The sequence below is a fragment of the Budorcas taxicolor genome, chromosome 10 (genome assembly GCF_023091745.1).
Source record: "Budorcas taxicolor isolate Tak-1 chromosome 10, Takin1.1, whole genome shotgun sequence".
NCBI lineage: Eukaryota > Metazoa > Chordata > Mammalia > Artiodactyla > Bovidae > Budorcas > Budorcas taxicolor.
This window is the reverse complement of record NC_068919.1, coordinates 35,853,427-35,866,419: the sequence shown is the minus strand read 5'-3', so window position 1 is coordinate 35,866,419 and position 12,993 is coordinate 35,853,427. Positions and strand designations below refer to the sequence as shown.

At 43.8% G+C, this 12,993-nt stretch overlaps 1 protein-coding gene across 1 annotated transcript in view; it reads left to right on the top strand.

Annotated features, from left to right (window-relative positions):
- The first annotated feature begins 89 nt into the window (after window positions 1–89).
- EHD4 (EH domain containing 4) overlaps window positions 90–12,993 on the top strand; it is an 85,942-nt gene continuing 73,038 nt past the window's right edge. Inside the window, exon 1 of the mRNA XM_052646417.1 lies at window positions 90–379. Coding sequence (XP_052502377.1) covers window positions 147–379 — 233 coding nt within the window. The 5' untranslated portion in view covers window positions 90–146. The remainder of the gene's footprint in view (window positions 380–12,993) is intronic.

The window sequence follows — 12,993 nt, the reverse complement described above, 5'->3', positions numbered from 1 at the left end:
CGAGGCGGGGCCAGCTCGGGCGGCGGCGAGGGCTGTTGGGGCTGCTCAGTGCCAGCTGGGGAGGGTCGAGCCCGGAGTGGGGTCAGAGCCCGGGACCGGCACTGAGAGGGCGAGCGCGGGGCACAGACGAACGGGCCGGCGGCAAGATGTTCAGCTGGTTAGGGCGGCAGGCGGGCGGGCGCGGAGGTACGGGCGCGGACCCGGTGCAGACCGTGACGGGTGGCCTGCGCTCACTCTACCAGCGCAAGGTGCTGCCGCTGGAGGAGGCGTATCGCTTCCACGAGTTCCACTCGCCGGCGCTGGAGGACGCCGACTTTGAGAACAAGCCCATGATCCTGCTGGTGGGCCAGTACAGCACCGGCAAGACCACCTTCATCAGGTAACCCTCCCCGCCCCCTCCGCCCTCCTGCCTGCACACCTGTCCTCGTCACCTAGGTGGAGGCGACCTCCTCCCCACGTGCGCGCCTGTTGTTACCAGCCTCCTGCCGGCTTCCTGCAGCGCCCCCTTCTCCTTCGAGGAATCCCCTCTCTGCCGCTTTCTCCAGCATCGGCGAGGCCTCAGGTTCCCCGTCCGAGCGCGGTTCCCCGGTGTCTGAAGCCCTGCCCCGGGACCCGCCGCCGAAGTGAGGGCAGACTCTCCCTACGGGGCCGAGAGGGTCCTCAGAACCGCCCGCCCGCCCCGTCTCTACTTACTACGAGCCCTCCTTCCTTGCGTTTGGAAAGGCACTCCTCTGACTGGCTTTATCTTGTCACCCCAGCCTGGGAGCCCCGGGATGGGAGGAAAAGCAAGGCTATAATAAGCACCTTCCTGACGAGCGAGTGAGACCAAAGGCTGGAAATGGGGACAAAGGTGTGGGGTGTCAGAATGGATTATTGAGTCAAGTTGGAAAGTTAAGCCCTAGCACAGTGCCCGGGGTATAACTATTTACCGAATGAAAGAATGGCAACAGTAGAGGGTATTGCCCACGCCCCCTTCCCTTGCGGCCCTGCATCCCGCCCCCAACACTGTTCAGGGAGACCGAGTAGAGAGGACGCCTTCGTTCAGCTCGTGCATAGCCTCTCTATCCTGCCATAGGAAGTTAGCTGTGTGTAGCCTCCGAACCAGCCAGCGCCCAGTGGAGCTCAGGGGGAGTGTCATATTACTACTGGTTAGTTTCCATTTCTTAGGTGGGTCATTCCCTTCTCCGTCACCCTTGACAACTGAAAATATTTGTCATGCTTGCCATGTCTCCAAAAGCAAACAATTACTGTGGGTGCCTTGACATCCAAATGATATAGGTCCCTCGGAAGTGGTTTTTAATGGGAAATAATGTACATTGTAACAGATTGCTTTTTGAAGACGCTATTTTACTTTTAAAGCAGCTGGCATATTAAGACTCTCTGGTTAGGAGGCTTGTTTTCCTGGGTTAAACTGCGTGTTCATTGAAACAAAGTGATCATTTTAGGTTTTGGGCAAGGGCTTTGGAAATTGTTAAGTTTTTTCATCATAGATGATCAACAGGTGTTGAGAAAACTGCATCTATATTTGGATACATGCCATTTCTATTAAGTAGCGGCCTCTTTTTCTGGGTTCCAGTGACCTATAGTTCCTACAAATACAGTTGTCACTACAGAAAATATGTTCAATCCAAAGCTGCAGCTGCACGATGAGTTAATTCAGCAAAGCAAATAGACTATATTGAAATATACTTCTTGAAAGTAAGTTGAATGTAAAGGAAGATGGAAGAAAATACTTTTAAATTGCTTTATTTGGTGCTTTTTAGTAAGCTGAAAATAGTATTAAATATGTCACCTAAGACACTCAAAATGAACCTAGAAATATTACATAAACTGATACCTTGAAAGATGTTATAAAATACACGTAAGGGCTCAGTAATACCAATTTAAGTATATAGGCCTATGAAGCATTATGTAGCACAAGAGTGGGAGGTAGACCTTTTGAAATATACAGATAAAGGATAAGAAGGTAAGCATTGTTATAATTAAAATAGTCTCAGCATTGGTGATGGCCTGTTCAGAGCACCCTGAGTAGTTCCTCCCACCTGTCCTTGGCATGAGATTGTGTGATTAGGGAGCCACTGTTAATACTGTGTCAACCTGGATATTATTTGGTCCTCTCTCTGCTCCCACAGCCTGGATAATAAGCAAATCTAAGACAGGAAAACAAACCCACGGAAACATGTATCCATCTTTTTTTCATCTTACTGTTTTTCTGTCTCATCATTTGGGGGAACTTTGTGGAATAGCTAAGCATAGTTTGAAGAAGGATTGGGAATTTGGTGAGACTATCCAAGGACTTCCCAGGTGGCTCAGTGGTAAAGAATTCACCTGCCAAGCCGAAGACATGGGTTCGATCCCTGGGTCACTCCAGTATTCTTACCTGGGAAATCCCGTGGACAGAGGAGCATGGTAAGTTACAGTCCATAGGGTCGCAGTCAGACACGACTTAGCGACTAAACAATGACTCCATCCAAATGAACCACTTCTCAGGAGGCTCTGGAGCCCCCACGTGCAACACTACAGTGAGAAAAGGAGTCACCCTATCAGGAAGTCACTTGCTCTTGAGACCTTCCCTGGCCTAAGTGACTTGGTTGTTAGGCACCAGACACAAAAGTGGACCTGTGAGGGCAGAAGAAACTCAGGGTATACCAGAAGGTTGGTGAGGCACCGAGACCTGAGTTTGATTTCAGAGTGGGACTAGGAGGAAAAGATTCAGCTTCTGGAAGGAAAGACTCAAACAAAAGGGCTGCTGCCGTCTAGAGTCCTACACTGGTACTGGGGGCCGGAAGTGTTGACCCAGGTGCTGACCATCCTGGAACCTGCCTGCATCTGTGGCTGTCTTTTCTCTGAGGCTGGTCGGTGCCTGGGTGTTTTGTTTCTAGCCAGTAAGCACTGGAAGCTCATAACTGGCTATAGGATGCACCTGTCTGCATAGTCAGAGATTCTTATCCACCTGGCTTCCTGCACATCCCCAGAGGTCATTGGTTACACAGAGCCTGCACTAATATAGAGGGAAACTTCTCTCCTCATGAAGTCACTCAGCAAAGCCTTTGATATACATTCCACCTTTGACGAAACCTTACTCTTCCTTCCTTTGGTCGCATAACCGGGAAGAATTGAGAGCCCCATTGAAACATGGTGAGCCAGGACTTTGACCAAGAGTGTGGTGGTTTAAGTGTGTGCTGTAATTAAAAGGTCTCCTAGGGACTTCCCTAGTGGTCCAGTGGTTAAGACTGTGCGCTTCCACTGCAGGGGCCGCGGCTTCCATCTCTGGGCAGGGAACTAAGATCCTGCATGCCATGCAGAGTGGCCAAAAAACCAAAACCCTCCTAAATAGAGTGGATGGAGAGTCTGAGTGTCAAGAAGCTATGCTCACTATGGAAGACGACCATGAGGGGCCCAAATGCAAGGAAGAGGATAGAGTTTTGATGGACTCTCCTCACATGGGTCACAAAGCTGGCCCAGAACTTCAGGAGATGTTTGTCAAAGTCCTTTTGGGGTAGAAGCAGAACAGTCTATTGTCTCACTGACAGTTTTATTTCGTAGAAGACTTGAGGATGCAGTGGGAGGAACTGGTGCTGCTCTGCCTCTGGCCAGCAAGAAAGAATTGGCCAGAGGAGGAGAAGAGATGGGCATGGGAGAAGCGGCCAAGTCATGGTAGACTGTTTAGCAGCCAATGAAAGCTGAATATTGGCCTCAGCCAGACTTGGGTCCAAAACCTGAGGACAACAGATTTCAGAGATTCCCCCAGAAAATCCCTGGGCCCAGATGCTGTGAGGGAAGACATTTCCCTGAGATGTGAAGTGAAGTGAAGTCGCTCAGTCGTGTCCGACTCTTTGTGACCCCATGGACTGTAGCCTATCAGGCTCCTCCGTCCATGGGATTTTCCAGGCAAGAGTGCTGAAGTGGATTGCCATGATGTGAGGTTCACCGAAAATCAGTTCAAGCCACACAATTGCAACTTCTGATTTTTAAGAGCTCCACTTTCTCTCTTCTTCCTACACTCTTGTCCTGTTCTCTCAAAAAAATTTATTCTAATGAGGAAAAAAGAAGGAAGTCACTATAGGTTTTTAAAGGGTCGAGAATAAGACAATAAGGCAAGAAAAAGGGATGGAAGGCATGTAGATTGGAAAGAAGTAAAAACATCTCTATTCCCAGAGAACATGATCTTGTATGTAGAAAAATCCTAAGGATTAGGAAAAGCCTTCAAGAACTTTTAAAACAAGGGCAGTAAGTTGTCAGGATACAAGATTAATATACAGGATCAGTTATATTTCTATGCACTAGCAATGAACAATCTGAAAATGAAATTAAGAAAACAATTCCATTTATAATAGTACCTTAAAAATAAAATAGGAATAAATTTAACAGAAGTAATGCAAAACTGTAAAACTTTGTTGAAAGAAACTAAAGAAAACCTTAAAGGAAAGACGTTCCATGTTCATGGGTTGAATGACAATGTTTTTATTTTTTTACTTATTTATTTATTGGCTGTGCTGGGTCTTTGATATTGTGCGAGGGCTTTCTCTAGTTGTGGTTTGAGGGCTTCTCACTGCAGTGGCCTCTCGTCTGGAAGCATGGGCTCTAGAGCTCACGAGCTTCAGTATTTGTGGTGTATGGGCTTAGTGGCCCCACAGCATGTGGAATCTTCCAGCTCCAGAAATCAAACCTGTGTCCCCTGCATAGGCAGGCAGATTCTTAACCACTGGACCACTAGGGGAGTCCCAACAATATTTTTAGAATGCCAATAATACTCCAAGTGGTCTTCAGAGTCACTGCAATCCCTAGCAAAATCCCAACTGCCTTCTTTGTCGAAATTGACAAGCTGATCCTAAAAAGTCACATGGAATTGTGAGGGGTCCAGAATAGCCAAAAGCATCTTGGGGGGAAAAACAACAATATTCAACTTCTCATACTTCTGATTTCAAAACTCACCACAAGACTACAGTAAACAGGAAAGCATGACACTAGCACACAGAGAGACCTATTGGTCAGTTGAACAGAATTGAAAATTCAGAAATAAGCCAATACATGCTTGATAAATTTGTTTTTACAAGGCTTTTAAGACACTTCAGTGGGGGGAAATATACCTTTCAACAAGTGATAGTGGGACAATGGGATATCCACATTGCAAGAAGAATAGAAAGTGACTTCTAATGGGTACAGGGTTTCCCTTTTGAGTGATAAAACTGTTCTGAAGTTAGAGGTAGTTGTACAACTTTGTGAGGATACTAAAAACCACAGAATTATGCCCTTTAAAAGGGCAAATTTTATGGTATATGAATATCTCAATAAAATTATGAAACAATTCAGTCTTTCAGTATTAAGCATCCTATGATTTAATTTCCATGAATTCTACAGTTAGTGCCCATCAAGTAATTTCTGCATCTGTGCAGTAATTTGAAATGAAAATGGATGCCAGAAAGAAAACACAAAAAAAGTGGAAATAAGCTAAAAGAAAACCAAGGACGAAAGGAACTAAGGAGTAGATCTGAGAAGAAGCAGTGTACGCTAGCCACCACTGCAGTCCCTATGTGTTTTTTCCTTTGTGTGTCCTTGTCAGTGTATAAACGTTCATTCTTCATAATGCTCAGGTGAGTAAAATCACAGTGTGATGTTTTCCTATAAAACGCTTGATAAGCAGTTATGTTGTAAAACTCTGAATATTAAATATAGCATTAATAGGGAAAAGGCAGGCAGGGGTTCCATGGACAAGGATGAAAACAAGGTTGGTGGATAATACGAAGCATTAAGAAGCTGAAGTGAGGGGGCTAAGACAATATGCCCCCTCAGACAGAAAAAAAAAAAAAGCCTTTTTAGGTATGATCAGAACAAGAGAAAGAATCAGGAAGCAATAGACTGAAGCCTGGGGCTCTTGTTGGAACGTTAACGAAAAGCAGAACTACTCAGCTATTATTTTGCTTCCTCCTTTTCTCTCAAAGAAAGTGCTCCAGAGATGGTAGAAGGGAGCCCAGGCCTGTTTGAGAGGAACTCAAACCAGACGAGGAGCTCTCTCGGGCCTGCCACAGGCAAGACCCAGGAAATACCCAGGTGGATAGATGGATGGCAGGTCCTTGTAGGAAGAGCTTGCAGTTGTGCCCAAAGAAAACTATGTTCTGTGATTTGTAAGAAATAATGAAGAATATGAAAAGTATCAGAAAGTTGGAAGCAGGCAAGTGTTCGGTTTTCAAAAAAGGGAAGAAATAGATTTTAAGGACAAAGCTCTACTCTATTCCGTTGATAAGCTCTAGATTCAGCTGTTAAAGAGAAGGGAAGCTACTCAGTAGAAGGCAGGCTGGTTCACCCATTGAAAAAGAAAAATTCCTCTAGGGAAACACTGGGGGCCCAGTTGGGTGGTTCTTACCCTCATTCAAGTGCTAGACCCCAAAAATCATAGTCTTGTGTGCCAAATACCATGCCTTTTGCAGATCTTTCTGAAATACTGAAATATTTAATTTTCACTATATAGACTGTATTTACAGTGTACAATGTAAGCTCATACCTACACAGCCTAGTATTCCTTTCCTCAAATAGTATTGATGTCAGGGATGGGCCCAGCTATCCAAGACTATGGAAGAGGATCAAGCCCTCAGGGCTCTGGGTGATGAGAGCTGTGACAAAGCACAGGGTGGGGTGGGAGCATAGGAAGGACCCTTCATGCAGGTTTGGAGATTGGAAAAGGCATCCGGGGATACAACTTGGAAGCTGAACCCAGCGGAATGAGCAAAAATTCGCAGCCACAAGGGGATAGGGAAGTGAAAGTGAGAAAGTATCCGTGGTGAGGCCCAAGTTTTGTTAACCAGGTGGGTGATTGAGCTGTCCACTGAGGCGAGGAAGAATGGGGCATACTTATGAGTTTAGGTTTAAGCCTGTGCATAAGTGGACGCCCAGGTGTAGAGTCCAAGAAGGGTCGGACATGTGGGTCTGGAATGAAAGGAAGGGGACCTTGCGGAGGTGCTAGGGAAAATATCACCACAGAGGTGGAGGTGATGCCAGGGAAGGATGGTGGTTCCGAGCCATCTTAGGACTCTCTTGGTTGCAAGTGACAGCAACTCAACTTAAAAAGCCTTAAGTAAAAAGATACACTTTTTCTCACGAAACTGGTTGGACCAGAGTGTGCTGGCTTCAGACCCAGCCTGGGACCCCATGTGCCATCAGGACTTGGTCTCTCAGCTCTGCTGTCTTCTCACATTGACTTCCTTCTCAGGCACTTGCTCATGGGGCGGGCAGACCCTCTCCAATTCCAGACTCATGTTCTGCCAGCTCAGCAACCCCAGTGGGAAAGAAGAGAACCCCTCCACCCATAGTTTGAGCAAGAAGTCTCAAGTTTGAGTTTCACTGGGTCGACTTTGGCCATCTGCCCATCCTTGAGCCAGTCCCTCAAGCTGGGGGGAATGAGTATCCATGTCTGGAGTGGGGTGGTCAGCCCCTAAGCCTCATGGCCTGATGGTGGGGAGAGGTGGCTCCTCAGAGTACAGCTATCAAAAAGGGGAAATGGATGCTAGACAGGTGAAACAGCAGGTAGTCCCCACAAAAGCCAGGGAAAGAGAGGGGGTGGTCAGCAGCGTCAGCTGCCTCAGGGAAGCAGAACCAGTGGATTAGCCATCAGAAGCCGGGGTGACCTTGGCAAGAGTCAGTAAGTGGTGCTGATGGAAGCCAGGTGACAGTGGGTTGAAGAATGAGTGGGAGGTGAAGCACCAAATATAGAAAATTCTCAGCAGCTGGGCACTGAGGGCGAGGAACCATGCCCTGGTCACAGGCATTCCGGAGGTTTGGTTGATGATCATGACCCTGCAGAGTTAGAAGCTGATAGAAGGGGTGTGTGGAGGGGGAGCAGCTGGTGGTTCGGAAGCCCAGGAGGAGGCAGGACTTGGAGCAAGGGTTCTGAGGGACGGGGGTGGTGCAGGACAGGTTGAGTGTGGCATTGGTGGCCGCAGTCCCTGCTTGGGGCGATGCTGTCTGTTGGCCTCTTGTCCACTAATTACATTATCTACCTGACAAAGGGCAGCAGTCCCTGAGGATTAGAAGTGACATCTAGATGCTTACTTCCAAAAGACATTCAAAACACGGTTTTCAAAACCTTGGAGAATTCTGAACTAGAAAGCTGTGGTTCCTGAATCTGTCCGGGGGTCACAGTCACGAGGAGACCTTCTGAAACAGATTCCAGGGACTCATCCCAGACCTTGTGAAGTGGAACCTCTGTGGATCAGACTGAAAAATCTGTTTTTGTTATTATAAACTACCTCTCATGGTGATTTTTAGGCAGCCTCTCCCAAGAAATGTTTGGGAACTATTGCTACATGAATGTTCAGTTGGTGAAATCTATGACGCTGGAACCGTCAAGCCTGAGGCTCACTGTGGTGGACCTTCCATGGCATGTGGTCCAAACTCTGTTCACATTTTTAACAGATGACATAGATGAAGACATAGAAGTCATGATTACAAAACTGGGGATTATGCAATAAATACAATTTAATAAACAGCCTTTTTCACTTAAGATGACATAATGAACTGTTTCTTGTGTTATTAAGTCATCTTCAAAAATAGCTAATGTCTGCATCATATTCTGTTGTACAGCTTGGAACATTGTTTTTAATTTTTTCCCACTTTTTTAGTTGAAGTAGAATTTGTTTACAGTGTTGTGTTAATTTCTGCTGTAGAGCAAAGTGATTCAGTTATAACACACATTCTTTTTATATTCCTTTCCATTATGGTTTATCATAGGATACTGAATATAGTTCTTCGTGCTATACAGTAGGACCTTGTTGTTTATCCATTTCTGTGTAATAGCTTACATCCGCTAACCCCAACCTCCCGCTCCATTCCTTCCCCAGCCCCTTCCCCCTTGGCAACCACAAGTCTCTTCTCTATGTCTGTGAGTCTGTTTGTGTTTTGTACATAGATTCATGTGTGTTGTATTTTAGATTCCACATATGATATCATATGGTATTTTTCTTTCTTTGACGTCATATGACCATCTCTAGCTGCATCCATGTTGCTGCAAATGGCATGATTTCATTTTTATGGCTGAGTAGTGTTCCATTCTATATACAGACCACATCCTCTCCTCCGTTCATCTATCGATGGACATTTAGGTTGTTAACGTATCTTGGCTATTATGAATAATGCTGCTATGAGCATAGGGGTATGTGTATCTCTTTGAATTAATGGTTTTGTCCAGGTATATACCCGCGGGTGGAATTGCTGGATCATATGATAATTCTATTTTTAGTTTTCTGAGGAACCTTCATACTGTTTTCCAAAGTGGCTATATGAACTTCAGTTTCAGTTCAGTCGCTCAGTCATGTCCGACTCTGTGATCCCATGAACAGTAGCACGCCAGGCCTCCTTGTCCATCACCAACTCCCGGAGTTTACCCAAACTCATGTGCATTGAGTCGGTGATGCCATCCAACCATCTCATCCTCTGTCGTCCCCTTCACCTCCTGCCCTCAATCTTTCCCAGCCTCAGGGTCTTTTCAAATGAGTCAGCTGTTCGCATCAGGTGGCCAAAGTATTGAACTTTCATCTTTAACATCACTCCTTCCAATGAACACCCAGGACTGATCTCCTTTAGGATGGACTGGTTCGATCTCTTTGCAGTCCTAAAGACTCTCAAGAGTCTTCTCAAAAGCATCAATTCTTCGACCCTCAGCTTTCTTTATAGTCCAACTCTCACATCCATATATGACTACTGGAAAAACCATAGCCTTGACTAGATGGACCTTTGTTGGCAAAGTAATGTCTCTGCTTTTTAATATGCTGTCTAGGTTGGTCATAACTTCTCTTCCATGGAGTAAACGTCTTTTAATTTCATGGCTGCAGTCACCATCTGCAGTGATTTTGGAGCCCAGAAATATAAAGTCAGCTGCTGTTTCCCCATCTATTTGCCATGAAGTGATGGGACCAGATGCCATGATTTTCGTTTTCTGAATGTTGAGCTTTAAGTCAACTTTTTCACTGTCCTCTTTCACTTTCATCAAGAGACTCTTTGCAATCTTGATTCCAGCTTGTGCTTCATCCAGCCCAGCATTTCTCATGATGTACTCTGCATATAAGTTAAATAAGCAGGGTGACAATATACAGCCGTGATGTACTCCTTTTCCTATTTGGAACCAGTCTGTTGTTCCTTGTCCAGTTCTATCTGTTGCTTCCTGACCTGCATATAAGTTTCTCAAGAGGCAGGTCAGGTGGTCTGGTATTCCCATCTCTTTCAGAATTTTCCACAGTTTATTGTGATCCACACAGTCAAAGGCTTTGGCATAGTCAATAAAGCAGAAATAGATGTGTTTCTAGAACTCTCTTGCCTTTTTGATGATCCAGCAGTTGTTAGCAATTTGATCTCTGGTTCCACTGCCTTTTCTAAAACCAGTTTGAACATCTGGAAGTTCACGGTTCACGTGAACTGTGCTCTCTGATCTGATCTGCTGAAGCCTGGCTTGGAGAATTTTGAGCATTACTTTACTAGCTTATGAGATGAGTGCAATTGTGCAGTAGTTTGAGCATTCCTTGGCATTGCCTTTCTTTGGAATTGGAATGCAAACTGACCTTTTCCAGTCCTGTAGCCACTGCTGAGTTTTCCAAATTTGCTGACATACTGAGTGCAGCACTTTCACAGCATTATCTTTCAGGATTTGAAATAGCTCACCTGGAATTCCATCACCTCCACTAGCTTTGTTTGTAGTGATGCCTTCTAAGGCCCACTTGACTTCACATTCCAGGATGTCTTGCTCTAGGTGAGTGATCACACCATCATGGTTATCTGGATCATAAAGATCTTTTTTGTATAGTTCTTCTGTGTATTTTTGCCACCTCTTCTTAATATCTTCTGCTTCTTTTAGGTCCATACCATTTCTGTCCTTTATCAAGCCCATCTTTGCATGAAATGTTCCCTTGGTATCTCTAATTTTCTTGAAGAGATCTCTAGTCTTTCCCATTCTATTGTTTTCCTCTATTTCTTTGCACTGATCACTGAGGAAGGCTTTCTTATCTCTCCTTGCTATACTTTGAACTCTACATTCAAAAAGGTATATCTTTCCTTTTCTCCTTTGCTTTTCTCTTCTCTTCTTTTCACAGCTATCCCACTAATAGTATTTATATTCCCTCCAGCATTTATTTGTAGACAGCATTTATTTTTAATGATGGACATTTTAACTGGTGTGAGGTGGTACCTCATTGTGGTTTTAATTTCCTTTTCTCTAAGAGTTAGCGATGTTGAGCATATTTTCAAGTGCCCACTGGCCATTTGTTTGTTTTCTTAGGAGAAATATCTAGTTTTTAGTTGGGTTGGGTATTTTGTTGTTGTTGAGTTGTACGAGCTGTTTGTATATTTTGGAGATTAAGCCCTTGTCAGCCACATTATTTGCAAATATTTTTTCCCATTCCATAGGTTGTCTTTACATATTTTTTGTTCATTTGTCTGTTTTTGTTTTTAATGGTTTCCTTTGCTCTGCAAATCTCGTAAGTTTGATTAGGTCCCACTTGTTTATTTTTGTTATTATTTCTATTGCCTAAGAAAACATTGGTCTGAATTATGTCAGAAACTGGTTTGCCTATACTCACTTCTAGGAGTTTTATGACATCATGTCTTATGTTTAGATCTTTAAGCCATTTTTAGTTTATTTCTGTGCATGTTGTAAATCAGCTTCATTGATTTACATGCCTCTGTCCAACTTTCCCAGCACCACTTCCTGAAGAGACTTTTCCCCGTTTTATATTCTTACCTCTTTTGTCAAAGATTAATTGCCTATAGGTGTGTGGGTTTATTTTTGTGCTCTCTGATCTGTCCCATTGATCCATATGGCTGTTTTTGTACCAAACCACAGTGTTTTGATTACTGTAGCTTTGTAGTATTGTCTGGGCCTTTTATGGTGCCATGGGGGGCTTCCCAGGTGGCTCAGTGGTAAAGAATCTGCCTGCCAAGCAGGAGACACAGGTTCAATCCCTGGGTCAGGAAGATCCCCTGGAGAAAGAAATGGCAACCCATTCTAGTATTCTTGCCTGGGAAATCCCATGGACAGGGGAGCCTAGTGGGCTCAGGTCCATGGGGTCACAAAAGAGTCAGACACAACTTTGCAACTAAACAACAAGAACAACAAATACATTTTGGGATTATTTGTTCTAGTTCTGTGAAAAATCTCATGGGTAATTTGATATGGATTGTATTAAATCTGTAGATTGCTTTGGGTAGTATGGCCATTTTAACAATGCTAATTCTTCTAAGAGCATGATACTATCTTTCCATTTCTTTGAATCCTCTTTGATTTCTTGTATTAATGTTTTATAGTTCTCAACATATAATTCTTTCACCTGTTTAGTCAGGTTTATTCCTAGGTGTGTGTGTGTGTGTGTGTATATATATGCATACTTCTTTTCTGATATGTCATTGTTAGTGTAAAGAAATGCAGTCAATTTCTGAATGCTAATCTTTTATCCTGCTACTTTGCTGAATTCATTTATTAGAGCAGTAATTTTTGTGTAGAGTCCTTAGGACTTTCTATATATAATATCATGTCATCTGCATATAGTGACAATTTTACCTCTTCTCTTCCAATTTGGATATGTTTTATTTCTTTTTCTTGTCTGATTGCTGTGGCTAGGACTGCCAGTACTATGTTGAATAGACATGAAAGTGGGCATACTTGTCTTGTTCCAGATTTTATTGGAAAGTTTCTTAGCTTGTTACCATTGAGTATCATATTGGTTGTAAGTTTATCATAAATGGCTTTTATTATGTTGAGGTGTAGTCCCTCTTTACCCACTTTGGTGAGAGTTTTTATCATGAATTGATGTTGAATTTGTGAAAAACAATTTGTCAAATGCTTTTTCTGCATATATTGAGATGATCATGTGGTTTTTTACTTTTATAATGTGATGTATTACATTGATTGATTTGTGTATGTTGAACCATTCTTGTGAACTTGGGATCAATCCTACTTGGTCATGTTGGACCATGTTGGTATTGTTGGATTCAGTTTGCTAGTATTTTGTTGAG